Source organism: Aphis gossypii, chromosome 2 (genome assembly GCF_020184175.1).
Source record: "Aphis gossypii isolate Hap1 chromosome 2, ASM2018417v2, whole genome shotgun sequence".
NCBI classification, from domain to species: domain Eukaryota; kingdom Metazoa; phylum Arthropoda; class Insecta; order Hemiptera; family Aphididae; genus Aphis; species Aphis gossypii.
This window is the reverse complement of record NC_065531.1, coordinates 52,182,395-52,196,961: the sequence shown is the minus strand read 5'-3', so window position 1 is coordinate 52,196,961 and position 14,567 is coordinate 52,182,395. Positions and strand designations below refer to the sequence as shown.

At 23.8% G+C, this 14,567-nt stretch overlaps 3 protein-coding genes and 1 long non-coding RNA gene across 6 annotated transcripts; 2 read left to right on the top strand and 2 right to left on the bottom strand.

Annotated features, from left to right (window-relative positions):
• The first annotated feature begins 279 nt into the window (after positions 1–279).
• Positions 280–3,854, top strand: LOC126549990 (uncharacterized). Its single transcript, XR_007604015.1, has 2 exons — positions 280–507; positions 3,206–3,854. It is a non-coding gene; the product is annotated as an uncharacterized LOC126549990 (long non-coding RNA).
• Positions 3,855–3,930: 76 nt separating this feature from the next.
• Positions 3,931–8,525, bottom strand: LOC114121807 (kynurenine formamidase). Of its 2 annotated transcripts, XR_007604014.1 has the most exons (8): positions 8,279–8,525; positions 8,103–8,199; positions 7,780–8,019; positions 6,793–6,862; positions 6,432–6,599; positions 5,937–6,084; positions 4,677–5,348; positions 3,931–4,639 (listed from the first exon to the last, which is right to left on the bottom strand). XR_007604014.1 is itself a non-coding variant. In XM_027984281.2 (7 exons), the coding sequence occupies exons 1-7, from the start codon at positions 8,288–8,290 to the stop codon at positions 5,217–5,219; spliced, it is 867 nt and encodes a 288-aa protein (XP_027840082.1). In that variant the 5' UTR covers positions 8,291–8,525; the 3' UTR covers positions 3,931–5,216. The 2 variants fall into 2 exon arrangements, 1 of the variants encoding a protein (XP_027840082.1); XM_027984281.2 differs by having other exon boundaries at positions 3,931–5,348.
• A 301-nt stretch (positions 8,526–8,826) lies between these two features.
• LOC114121817 (vacuolar protein-sorting-associated protein 36) lies at positions 8,827–10,471 on the bottom strand. Its single transcript, XM_027984293.2, has one exon. The coding sequence runs from the start codon at positions 10,231–10,233 to the stop codon at positions 9,115–9,117; it is 1,119 nt and encodes a 372-aa protein (XP_027840094.1). The 5' UTR covers positions 10,234–10,471; the 3' UTR covers positions 8,827–9,114.
• Positions 9,483–13,355, top strand: LOC114121818 (ADP-ribosylation factor-like protein 2). 2 transcript variants are annotated; one of them, XM_027984296.2, is made up of 6 exons: positions 9,483–9,618; positions 10,861–10,936; positions 11,645–11,755; positions 11,930–12,092; positions 12,666–12,746; positions 12,856–13,355. In XM_027984296.2, the coding sequence occupies exons 2-6, from the start codon at positions 10,872–10,874 to the stop codon at positions 12,988–12,990; spliced, it is 555 nt and encodes a 184-aa protein (XP_027840097.1). In that variant the 5' UTR covers positions 9,483–9,618; positions 10,861–10,871; the 3' UTR covers positions 12,991–13,355. The 2 variants fall into 2 exon arrangements, with proteins under 2 accessions (XP_027840097.1, XP_027840096.1); XM_027984295.2 differs by lacking the exon at positions 9,483–9,618 and adding an exon at positions 10,617–10,779.
• Positions 13,356–14,567: the final 1,212 nt, after the last annotated feature.

The following is a 14,567-nucleotide window of genomic DNA, read 5'->3' as shown; positions in this document are numbered from 1 at the left end:
ACGTGTAGAGGAAAACTTCCTAAATTCAAAAACTTTCCTGTACTAGATTAGTTAGTATAGAAAAACAAATAAAACCAATTTTTTTTACTTATTAGGTATCTGCAAATATAAAAAAAAAAGGTGTAATAAATAGTTCATTAACTATGTTTTTTAATAACTGTATTTTTTTAACCTTTTGTGTAATTTATCAAAATACTTTATTTATTATGAATATAATCTTTTTAAATGATAAAGTTATCTGTTAACTCTTTTATTAGAATTTACGTAGGTATTATTAATTATTATGGCACATTTATGTAATTTAATTTAAATGTCTTTTTATCTTACTGATAAAAATAATGATGTATATTTACGTAATTCATGAGTTGTGAATTGTGATATGAATGATGTGATACTTGAATACTTCGATAGTTAGTAATTGTACTTTTATGTACTTATAAAAATGTTATTTATTTCATTAACTAATGCCTTTCAAAACGTTAAGTACTCTGACGCACGGTGTAAGTAGTAAGTACCACACAATAATTCCAATTGTTGCACCATTAAGTTTAAGTTCGATAAGTTCAGTAAAAAATAATAAATTCATAAAAGGGTTAAGGTATTTAAGGTAGCTAATAATTTTGTTTTATAATCTTTTTATAATTTACCAAAATATTATATTTTTAAGATTTTACTTCATAGTCATACCTATAATGTTCTCTTAGCTGTAAACGACATTAATACATTATGTTATAGGTACTATACTAAATGACTAAATACTAAGAATTATAGTAACTAATGAGCCGTATAGATGTAAACCTATACATATAAGCGTATTTAATTGAAATTATAATTAAATAAAACTTAATCGTAGGTACCTCTATACCATTAGTCATTATAGGTGTCCATTGTACACTGGCGATGATATTCGTCTTTGCTCATGAACAATGTAAAATATCAATTAAATCAAAATATTCATTATATAATATAAAACCATTTCAAAGAATATAAAAAAAGAAATAATATTAGTATTTATATACTTATTTTAATTCATACAATATTTAAGACGGAATACGGATGATGGTAAATGGCAAATGCTAATAATGCTATGATAGATGAACATAGATACACCAGATACCTATACCTACATTATATCAGTGATGTAGACAAAAATTCCAATAGCGTAGGGTGGTTTATTATTATATTGTTTGTGATTAATAATAAAAATTTAAATTTTGGTGGAAAAATTCAAAGAAGGATGGTGGTGTTTTAGTGTTTGAACACTGTAATCTATTTATAGACAAAATTGATTTGATTTATTACAATATTTTATATACAATTGATAAATAGGAAGACGCTAATAAGATAAATTTAACTTTTAAATATGATCTGTGAATCTGTGATGATAAAATATATGTTCTCTTTATAAATTATAGAATAATGACGTGAAGATAGATACATTTTTTAAAGACATTTTTGAGGTGAAGAAATTTGTTGAATTAGGTAAAGCTGTTACTTAGCATTTTAGGTTCTTCGGAGAGATAAGCGATAAATGCTGAAATGATTTTACAATCGAGTCGGTACAATTTTTTTATTTTCTTATTAAATTTTAGATTGAGATGTGACTGTTCACACAAAATATGTTATGCTCATTTGGCCTATAACAGTTGCTACAATATAAGAAGTCCATATAATTAATTTATTTAACCTATATGGCTATAATACCTATTACCTACTTGAAACTTGTCCTACTTAAATATAAAAATAATCCTGTTATAATCAATAATTGAATAATATAATATATATTTACGAATAGTACAAAAACCATAAAATTAAAATCATTAATAATATAATCCCGTAATATCTCACGACTCGAGTCATCTGAAAACATTTATATAAGAATTTGATATGATCCTCGAAGTAATTTCAAATATTGTTGATTGATATTTTGACTGTTATTGAGTAGATAAACAATATTATTACCTAATGTCCTGTGTTCCTGTAATCACTATAGATACTTACTATTTACAATATACAATTAAAATTATAAATTTGTCATTTTTTTCCATTTCTCATTTTTAACACAAATAAAATACTATAATAACTATAATATTGTATAGTTATAACTATAATAAGTTATAACCTTATTATATAAGCTATATAACCTTTGATGTTTAATACTCATGAATTTTTATTTATAATCATTATTATGATATAATAATATAATTATTATATTACAATGTATAGTGTGTGATTAAGTGATTTTAAGTTTTAACTATTATTAAGTTAGTTAAAAAATCTATTTACTTTTAACTAAACATTTCTATACATATTTTTCTATAAGAATTTTGAACGCTTTTACGCCTATAATACACATTATTATACTTTTAAAGTTTTAATTATTATAAATTACTAGTCGCCATCCTAAAATACTAAAATAAATTTAATAAGGATTTCAAGTAGAATACCCTGCTTATATTTTTTATGAGAATACTATACCTATATTAATTATCAAAATATTAGATTAATATAATATCTACTGGGTAATTTTTTTTTGTCAGGCAAAACTCATTATTTAAAAATCTATTGTTTTATGAAAACATTTTTTTCACAACTCTAGTCGAAATAAAACGACATTTTTAAAAAATTTCCTTTTTTGAACGATAATATACTTATTTAATTTCATATTCTAAATTAGAATATTCATTAGAGTATTTTGATGCATATATAAATTGAAATTTGAAAGAGTAGTTTATTTTGTTATGAGTTACACTATTAATTATAAATAATATATTTATTAATTTATTATTGATGGTTATAACTTATAAGTACCTATTTAAACTTTAAAGTTTATGTAAGAGGAGTATATTAAACCAATATTTATTGGGGTTTTTAACTTCCAAGTAGGTAACTCTCCACTCTGCTCACCAAAACTTCTTAGAATGTTATATGTTATGCTTAACTCATTAACTACTCATGCGAATTTCAATTTTTATGTATAATAATATAGGTATTGAGTCTGAATGTTGTTCAATAAAAGAATCGTCCTGTATAATAATAAAAAATAATCTAAAATTTCTCTTGACTACCTGTATACAATTATTAATTGATTTTTCATTATTAGATTAAGGCTTATTCAATCACCTTGTTCATTAACCTACAAATTAAAATATCTTTAAACAATAATTTTGAATGTCCATTAATTTGATTATTTTATATATTTCAGAATATACGCAAATCCTCCAGAGTTATCGGCAATCTCAGATCACATTATTGGAAATATAAGAATAAGTAAAATGGCGTTCCCTAGTCATATGGTTTTTTTTATTATTAATTTAAAATTTTAATTAATTAGATATAAACAAATATTTATAATAATAAGTATGTAAGAAGCATGTGCACAAACTGTTATCTCTAAAACATTTTACGTTTATATAAAAACAATAATACCTACATAGGAGTTATAACTTACAAATGTACAATCATATACACATATAAACACTTAACATGTATAAATCCGTGTCCGGATCTACATACTATAGTTGCAGCGTAATACAATCGATAATAATATGCATTAATTTGTCGTAATAAATGTTTGATCATCTGCTAAATTTCTCAGCCTGTACACATTGCACTTCTTTTCTTTTCTTTTTTTATTTATAGTTATTACTTATAATATTATTAATTATTATTATTTAATCACTTCTTGCCATTTATTTTTCCTGCAATACTAAATTATAGTATATGATTTGTATTTTAATGTTGTAGAATTTAATTGAACAACACGCTTATGTTTAAATTATTTAATAATCTTGTAAACTGTAAGTTTTTATTTATTTTTTTATGCTTTAAATAAAATAACATTTTAATTTCTACCTAGTATATCTATTAATTATTTATTTTTATTATTATTTTTACAGTTAGTGGATTTGAAAATATAATACATGTTAAATAAGGGTTTAATAGATATTTTATAAGTGTTTTTCAAGTATTTTTACGAAGTTACACTCATTTCGTTGTGCATTAGAATCATTAGATATTAATATAATACATAATATTTCATATATGTCTTTGTCTTATGACGAAATTATTTGAACATTTATAGATATAGTTCGACTTTAATAGCAATGCTGACATGCTAAATGGTCAACATAAAATTAGTAACATACTGAATGACGATGACTATTACGTGTTGTATCGTTATTGTATATCGACAAAAAAATAAATGCATATAATAGGTATTTATAATATATATATATATATATATTTTACTACATTGGTTTTAAGTAGACAAAGGCTATAATTAAATCATTTTTTAATATTGTATTTTAATATTGATAGCAATAGCTACTGTAGCGCAACTAAGGGGGTGCAATACTACAACTAGGGTTGGGCAAGTTACTAAAAAAAAGTATCATAATACATGGTATACTACCAAAAAGTATAATATAATATAATAATAATTAACAATACACCTACACATTATACTACATTATAATATTGCTTATCTATACTTTTGATTTGATTTTATATTTTATATGGAAAGACTTTAGTTTAGTACTTATCTGTATGACTGTATGACTGTAATCTACAGATAGGTATACGGGCACCTTAGTTTAATTTTATGTATTTAAAATTATCTTAAAAGTTATAACATAACCTTAGATCATATACAGTATATGATCTAAGAACATAACAGTGTAATGAATTGTTACCTATCGTTCGTTTCGGCTCAATTGCATCTGGGCAATTATTTTTCGTAAAAATACAATCCACAATGTAATTATTTACAATACAATATTAATAATACATATACAAATAGCCAATAGGTATACAATAAAAATAGTATCTATTGTATCTTTTAACAAAAAAGTTAGGTACATCGTACTTGAGACTTGTATAAAATGTATCATGATACTTGACACAATTATATTTTTGATACTGCCCAACCCTGACTATAACTATTAAATAATAACCAAATATTAAACACAATTTAATATTATTAACAAATATGTAATTTAAAAATAAAATATCATAAGTATTATATAATCAAATATTGAAAGTTCTTTGTAGTTTGTCCTATAAAATTATATTATTTTAGATTATTGATAATATTATATAGCTTATAAATAGGTATAATATATTTTTATTTTTTAATAGATGTACATAAAAACATACTATCTTTATATAATATTAACAATTCACTTCATAGATGTAGATCATATGGCTATGATATATTAGTTTAAAATAAAATTAATAATTGTTTTTGTAAGAGAATAATCTTTATTTGAAAGATTCTCTACAATATCAAAATGATCTACTCCATTTATTCTTTCTTCTATTACTTCTAAACCAAGTTTGTCCAGTAACTATAAAACATAAAAAAAAATATAGATATAAAATATAAGTATATAATATTAATATACATATTACTTGTGTAATCGTGTTTACTTGTTAATGGACATACCTACAGTATCATACACTTTTTACTGATTTATTAATTTTAATAATGTATTAAAAACTCGAAAGTTGTTGGGTTAGTTTTTTTAAGTAGGTAGGTAGTAAAAATATTCATGTACCTATTGATCTTTATACAAGTATACTATTAATTATTATACCCAATATTTAAAAAGGTAATTAAATAGGAACCTATGTATACTAGTCGTTAATTGTTATAACTTATAATTAAGTAATGTCATCTGGTTAACTTGAAATATATTTTTTTTCATTTATATTCCTAATATAATTATATAAGTATCTACACTATATTATATTATGTATGCTTAATAAATTATAATTTTAACAGTACTATCAAGTTATAAAAATAATTATGTACTTCTAAGTACTTGAGTATTAATAATTCTGAAATATGATTTGATTAGTACTAAAATAAAAATATAATAATTATAATCATTGATAGTACCTATACTAACAAAGAGTAAAATAAAATAACTAACTTTTGCCAACTGTTTTGATTGAAAATGGAAAGCTGGAGAATCATTTTCTGCGTAAACTACAAGAACTTTTACACAGATTTGTGTCATAATATGTGTAAAATCAAGTCCATGTAGATTATTCAGTGGACTTAGTTGGAGACAAGTCTTCCTGAAAACAAATATATTTCTTAAACATGATTTTATACTTACAAAAAATTGATTATTATTGTACAAAGGATATTATTTTTTAGGATAGCCACAGCGCCTAAGTGCTGGATTAATGTATACTTTAAAAATAACTAATAATACAATAAGAACATTTTTTTTTCAAATAATCTCTATTTAATATAATAATTAACTTGTAAAAAATTACTCTATTATAGGTAATTTATAATAATATTAAAATTAAAATTATTTATTTTGTTATAATAAATTAGATATTATAATGATCTTTTAAATTAAAAATTAATTCACCAATAGGATTACAATAATTAGGTACTTATGTATAGTACCTACTTGTTCAGCCTCAGTGCTTTATTAATAGAGGTCTCCAATAATGGATTAAGATCAAATACACCACTGATGAGTATAAATCCTTTAACTCCAATACTTTCAATTAATTCAGGATGTATCATAGATGCAGCTAAATGAGCACCTGCTGAATGTCCTCCCAACCAAATATTTCTGGTTGCAAAAAATAATGTAGGTTCATTATACAGAGTACACTATACATAATTATATCATTACATTGAATCAATAGATATCTAATTTTAATTATTATTAGTAATTAATATCAATAATTATGTCAAATATTTAAATTACTGAATTGCATATAATTTTAAATGTAAATTAGTGCAATATCATTAGATTATCTTACTTGTATTTTAAACAATCCTTTAAATATGATAGCAGTTGATAGATTTCTTCAACTATATTACACAGAGTAACTAAAATAAAATATAATTTTCAGGTATGTTAGATAGTAACTGATTTTTAGATTCTGAGTTGGCTGATGTGATTTTACAATAGGTAAAGTGTTTTATATTATGCATAATCACATTTTGAAGCAGTAAAAATAGAAATACTTTGAAGGTGATTAATTGGCAAATTGGATGTAGTATATAGTTGGTAATTTAAGGAGAAAGGATCAAAAGTAAAAACTCGTAGTATTTTTCAAAATAACAAACAAAAATAAAATATAAAACATTGAAGAAAAACAAAATTGTTTATGTAAGACCAGTTTTCTACGAATCCAGAATATTCATATTTTAATTAATTATACAAGATTTTTTTTTAAAAACCTAACTATTTTAGTTCTTGTGCTATTTATTGATATTTTAAATTAACAAAATTATATAGTAATTTTTCAATTTTTGTTTTTACTTGAAAATTAAATATAGGTAGGTAATTTTCTTCATAAGTAGTGTTCTTACTGAAACCTAAAAAATAATATTGAATCTAAAAAAATATATTCTTCATACATCGATTTTTTAGGCTTATGAAGTTCAAATTTGGATAACATTAAGTAGATAAATTTGATGAAACATGGGAGTCTAGTAATTTTATGGTAATACAAAAATATTATTTATGGGGGCTTAATAACTTTTGCATATATTATTATATTCAATATTGACATCTAAAAAATATTTAGATTAATTTTAAGGTACCTATTTTATATCAAAAAACTATTCATAGTGTCTTAAAGTAAATTAGAATTTACTTATCCATTACCTATACTAACAGCTGACTTAATCAGTAGCAAGGTACTCTTAAACCTTACTTTATACCTAGTAGAGTAGTTATCTACTTGTTCATTATTATTATTTTTTAATTCTAACATAAATGAGAAGACAATAATATGTACCTTTTGGTGCAAGATCATAGCCAGGAATAACTACTCGAATTCCAGCATTAACTAATGGTTCTACACAGTAAGCAGAAATGTCTTTGTTTAAGTCTTGCCAATACCCTCCATGAATATAAACAAAAGTATAATCCAAAGAAGTCAGTTCATTTTCATAAACATCTAATAGCTGTTGATCACCCGGTCCATATCTAATATTTGCTGTTACACGATAACTAGATTTCTTAATTTGTTCACTAACTAAAAACATTTACATTAAGTTTTATAAACATCTGTTTTTACAAAAATATATTTGTTCATTAGTATTTAATAATATAACTTACTAAACTGAACTATTTCAATATGTTTATTAACCACCGTATCTGGATGCATTCGTTTACACCACAAGCTTGGTGAGTATAGAACTTCATTACTTTCAGTCTAGCAATAAAAATAAAATAAAACAAAATATAATATATTATATATTTGTAAATTATATTATGAAGTAAATTAAAAGTACTTTTCCTTCCATTTGGTTTTAGATTTTTAATTTTTTATTTTAATTATTCCAAAGTCCAAACAATGTTTTATATTCACTAGTTAATACTGTTACATAATGGTTATTGGTTACCAGTGTATAATGTAATACTATTGTACATTACTCTTTTAGGTACATGGTAAATTATTTTAGAAAAATTATATCATGAAGATGATATCAATTACTAGTTATAATATAAGGTTTCAGTAATATAATACTCAAATATAACATACAAATATCTATTTATACATAATATATTATATAATCAATTAAATAATTTTATAATTTATTATAAAAACAATCAAATTCTTTTAATTCGTGAGCAAGTAAATATTTTGAAATGCAATGAAATAAATCAACAATTTTACCTCCAAATGTGACCAAGTCAATAATATAATGTCAGTTATCAATTTATCATTATAATATTTAAAATTGTAATTACACGTATAAACACTAAAATAATTCAATAGTAATTAGTTTATTATTTACAAAAAAAAAAACATCAAGAAATATTTTTACTGTAAGTAATAGTTTTACTACAGGTATAGTGGTACACATATTTAACAATTCCATTAAATGAATAATTAATAAAATACTAAACATTGAATGTATTAACTACATCTATTCTCTAATAATTTTATATTTTAACAGTCTCATTTTTTTTCACATATAAGTTGTTCATATCAAAAATAAATATTTAATTTTAAACTAATTGTAAAAATATACATATATTAAAAAATATCTATGTATAATGTTAGGTTTTCATTAAAAATATATTATTATTTATCAACAACATTTGGAAATTATTTTACATGTATTTAATACACATCTAAAAATTTATTAAGATAAAATCTTAAACCTTCAATACTTTCATCTCGACATGACTTCCCATGTTTTTCAGCAGATAACAAATACTCTTTAGCTAATACAACTGGTATTCCAATTAATGTTGACAGTTCTTGAGCACTTAATGATCCATTTTTTTGCAATGCTTCGACAGTTTTTTTCAATATTACAGATTCATCACATAAAGATGTTTGTAAAGCTAATACTCCACTGTCAAATTTTCTTAGTTTTACAGGCGATGATTGGTCAGTATTCATCATATAACATGCATGCATTAAATCTTCAGGTGATAAAAGATCTAATCCTCTAGCCCTATTTACTCGACAATAAACTTCTGCAAGAGCCATTGTACCACCAACTTCGTCTAATGAAACTTGAATAACTTTGATTATTTCTTTACATAGTGTGGCATAATAAGTATTTGAATCAGTGAATGATGATCTAGTAACTGGGTCATCAACACCAAGACCTAAAAGGTAAGACTTGAAGCGCACTGTTTCATCATCACTAATAGCCCCTTGTTTTTCTTTAATTTTTTCAGAAATATTTTTACTTAATGTTACCATATCTTTAGCTGTAATCATAAGTTTGTCTAAGTCTTTAAAAGCTTCTGTTATACTAATATCAGATGCTTTTTGTTTTTCATAAATATTTTTTTCAATCCCTCCAATTCCTGTTCGAATCTGACGGGTAGTTTTGTTAACAGACCACTTTTTTTCACTTACAGTCTTCTGAAATATGTCAAAAAATCCATCAGGAATTTTGTCCTTAAAATCAAGTTTGATGTACTCGCCTTTGGCACAAGAAACAGGGCCTGGATTTTCATTATTTGAGGGTAGTAAATGAACAAGGATAGTTTTAGTTTTTGAACCAAATAAAGTGTCAGTAACTGTAGATTCAATGTATACTATATATCGAAGTTGTAAAGACAACCCTGCATCTCCAGACATCCAGAAAAGACGTGTAGGTGTTAAGATTATATTACCACGATGAAATGAAGTTTTGTAATCACCATCGTACAAAGTAACATTGTTGTGACGGCATAATACGGTCTCGTTTGGATCAGGCTTAGCATATTCGAATCGGTCCATATTAAATATATAAATCAAATAACTTCGAATATATAATTTAAAAAGTACCAAAGTAAATAAGATTATACTATATAATATTTTTGTGAACGAATTATAAAACACTTAAAACAATAATTTTATATTTTATCGATTTTAAAATTCATATTTCACTTAATGTTCACAGCACCACAATTCACACTTTCACAGTGCTAAACGAGTCAGCGTCCATCACTCCAGCGATCGATTCTTATTTTATTTTTGAAACAATAATAATTCTGAAATTGACATGATCTTATCATCTGATATCAATATATTTTATCAAACAAAAACTGAGTAACGTAAATACTACGAATTATGATAAGACCGATAAGCTGATCTCCCATACAGACACAGAATAAATATAAATAATTATTCTATGATTTGAGACAAACTACGAACGGTTACAAGACTATGATTTTAATCAGTTAATTCACCATAGTATATTCTATGAACATAGTATTGTAGACCTATTAACTATAAAAATACTCATTCTTTGGTTTAAAATAACTATTACAGCGGACGTACACGGTATACATGTTCAAATTAATATAGTTGTTAAGTAAAGATTGACATATAAACATAATATAAAACTTTAAACTTATTTCATAGTTTCATACAGAATGGGATTGATGACAGTTTTGAAGAAAATGAAGCAGAAAGAAAAAGAAATGAGAATCTTAATTTTGTATCCTTTTTTAAAAGTATGTGTATTATTAAAATTATTTATCATAACTATTTTTGCTAGTGTTTTGAATTAACCAATTTACTAATTTATCAAATGTTCTTATTACAAATGGGGTTGCCAACCGTCCAGTTTTTGCCTGGACAGTTCAGATTTTCTAGTTCCTGTCCAGTGTACAGTTATACCTTTCAACTAGATGCTATAAATTATTACATGTCTAAAATTTCAACTATAGTTTGTCATGTTAAGAATTTTGTGAATTTTAGGAAACTAAAAATGGTCATACACTTATAAAGGTGGCAAAAAGCGAGAAAAAAATACAACTTTAAAATAGCAAAGTAGCACTTAATTAATATACATGTTTTATATACTTTTATTTAGTTATTGTACTGTCAGAAGTATAGCAATAAACTTTAAAAAAATTAATTATTCATAATACTAAATATTTATATTATTTATTTTCATAAAATTATAATGACTAAAAAAGAAAAAAAATGGTTTTCAATTAGATGTCCAGTTTTTTAAATTAAAAGTTGGCAACCCTAATTACAATATAATTATTATAGGTAATTAATAATGTGTGAGAACTTTCCAAGTTTATTCATAAATTATAATAATTTATATAGTATTAATTATAAATGTTATAAACAATGTAGTGTTTAAAAATTAAATAGGAATTGTTTATTTATCTTAATATCCTTACTAAATCAGAGGTTTGGATAATGCTGGAAAAACAACTATATTAAAAAAATACAATGGAGAGCCAACTAATACAATTGAACCAACTTTGGGTTTTAACATTAAGACATTAGATCATAAAAGGTAACTAATCAAATAATTAATATCAAGCATTAAATTCTTTAGTCTATTCTTTTGGACACATTGAAATGTTGGTATATTTTTCATAGTATTCACTAAGAATAAATTCCAATTAGTATTAAGATAAATTGTACTTTTACTTTTTTTCTATCATCTTAATTATCACATTTTTTTCAGTTATAAACTAAATGTATGGGATGTCGGTGGCCAAAAGTCATTGCGATCATATTGGCGTAATTATTTTGAAAGTACTGATGGTCTTATATGGGTTGTTGACAGTGCTGACAAAAGAAGACTGGGTGATTGTACTAATGAATTGCATAGTTTAATTGAAGAAGAGGTATTTTAAAATATAATCAATAGGGTTGAACATGGATTTGGGGATTTTGATGGTTTTGTAAAATATCAAAAAAACAACAATTTAATGTAATGGATTAGGTTCCAAAATTTTTTGTCTCCCTCCCCATGTGTGGAATATAGTAAAAACTACCCATTTGTCTTCCTTCTAAATGATTAATGTAGTAAAGCAATAAATATCATAGTAACAGATTTTAAATCAATGTGAAGTGCACATAAGATTGGTTAGGCCATTTTTTTTTCAATTTAATTTTGATTATTTATCTTCCAATCTCAAGCTTTAAAACAGAATTTGATATTATTTGTAGAATTTTTATTTGTTCTATGCTAAATCAGTAGTTTTTAGTTTTACTATCTTGCGTGTATGAAAGGCAGAGACATCAAATATTGATACTTAAATCTGCCAAATCCCTTAATTACAATATAAAGATTGTAATATATTTTCAAAAACATCTTAATAAATACCATCCTAATTTTTTCATGTTTACCATTGATAACTATGTATAGATATGAATGAATTATTGATGTATCAGATCTATGTACAATATATTTTCAGAGATTGGCTGGAGCTACATTACTGATATTTGCTAATAAACAAGATTTACCAGGTGCATTATCATCAGAAGAAATAAAAGAGGTATATTTTAAAAATATAATTCAAAATTATTTATAAAAAAACTTATTTTCTATTGAACATTTAAAATAAATAATCAATTGATGTATTATATTTTATTATTGAAATTTAGGTGTTGCAATTAGATCGAATTAAAACTCATCATTGGAAAATAATACATTGTAGTGCATATACTGGGGAAAACTTGTTGGAAGGCATAAATTGGATGGTTAGCGATATCTCTGCTAGAATATTTACACTAGACTAAAAATGTTTTAAAAATTCAAATTAAAAACTTTTTATGTACACAAAATTGAGTTTTAACATTTCTTTATCAAGTGTTAGTATTATTTTCGTTACTTATAAAATAATCGTATATAATAATAATATAAGAATTAATAATTAATATGCATAATATAATGAATATTATTTTAATTTTATAGTGAGCTTATCGTGTTTTTATGACATTATTAATATTTATATTTTCATACTTGTTACTTAGCCTGTTATGTTTACTTAACATTTAAGCTCAAATTATAAATTGTGATGTATTTTATTTAATTTTTTTATAAATTATGAATGAATTAAATAATATGGTGATTTATGATATAATAAAACTACTATCTAATAATATAATATAGTTTTTTTTTTATATAAGTATAATAAAAACAAGAAAAATAATAATTTGGAAATTTATATATTTTTTTTTTAATAAAAATAAAATATTTGTATAATAGTGTGTATTTATATTATCCTGTACACTGTATACAAACATACGGTTTAATTTTTAAATTTGGTTAGACTTTAAGGTACGCCATAAGAAAATAAAGATGTATACATTAGTGATAGTATTATAGTACTTATTTATATAAGAATAATATTTTATTTTAAAGAATTGTTTGTTATGTCTAAATAGCTATTAGCTAACAGTTGTCGAGAAAAAAAAACTAAAGATTACTTTATCAGAGCTTACTCATAACTTTTTGTAAGGACTTCTTTTAAAATTTCTTATAACCTAATAGAAATTTGTATTATTACCGATTTTCTCATGATGAGAAAACAAATTTTAATATCAGATTTAAAGGTTCTTAAAATTTTTACTATTGTGGCGGATATCAAAAATAACGTATTTCTGTATGTTTAGTTGCATCTAAAATGCCTTGTAATCAAGTCCATTATAAATTATGATATTATTTCCAGTGCAATGTAAATTTTTGGGATATTTGAGTTATTATTTATTATTATTATTATTTAGATATTTATGACGTTGTGTACTTATACATTTAAAAACAACAAAACCTCAAGGCTCAAGACATAGAACTTAAAATGAACGAATTGTCATTAACATTGTCACTGCTACATCGGAAACATAATTTTAAATTACATTTTGTCATTAAATTAAAAGTAATCTTTACTTTATTACATCATTATTTATCGAAACAATATTGATTTCAATTATAAAGTTTAGTAAAAGACAAAATGTTAACATAAATCATTGAAGTACTAGGATAATTGGCCGTCAAAAATACTTAATTGGGAGTTGGGACAACAGGATTATGTTTTATTGATATTCAAAACTGGCAATGCATAATATTTTATTCTTAACAATTTAATAATAATAAAAAAAAATGGAAATCTGAAGTCTTTCTAGATAGGAGAAAAAAATTAAAAATGTTAAGTTCTTTTACAACATAAGGACCCAATGTCTTCAGTTTATTTTGAACAGTGTCGGCGCGACCGGATGAGCCCTTATTGCATGGCCCAGCGTGGGGTCTCGCGTCTAGACACCTGACATTTTTTTTATAGATTACTTAGTTTTTTAAAACCCAGTCAAGCCACACTTGC

Excerpts from the sequence above, each read along its gene's own strand:
- LOC114121807 (XM_027984281.2), bottom strand. Across the intron at positions 6,600-6,792 it reads AAGGATTGTTTAAAATACAA|AAATATTTGGTTGGGAGGAC; the intron begins GTAAGATAATCT and ends TTTTGCAACCAG. Across the intron at positions 5,349-5,936 it reads AATCAAAACAGTTGGCAAAA|TTACTGGACAAACTTGGTTT; the intron begins GTTAGTTATTTT and ends TATGTTTTATAG.
- LOC114121817 (XM_027984293.2), bottom strand. The coding sequence starts at position 10,233 with ATGGACCGATTCGAATATGCTAAGCCTGATCCAAACGAGACCGTATTA.
- LOC114121818 (XM_027984296.2), top strand. The coding sequence starts at position 10,872 with ATGGGATTGATGACAGTTTTGAAGAAAATGAAGCAGAAAGAAAAAGAA. Across the intron at positions 10,937-11,644 it reads GAAATGAGAATCTTAATTTT|AGGTTTGGATAATGCTGGAA; the intron begins GTATCCTTTTTT and ends TTACTAAATCAG. Across the intron at positions 12,093-12,665 it reads ATAGTTTAATTGAAGAAGAG|AGATTGGCTGGAGCTACATT; the intron begins GTATTTTAAAAT and ends ATATATTTTCAG.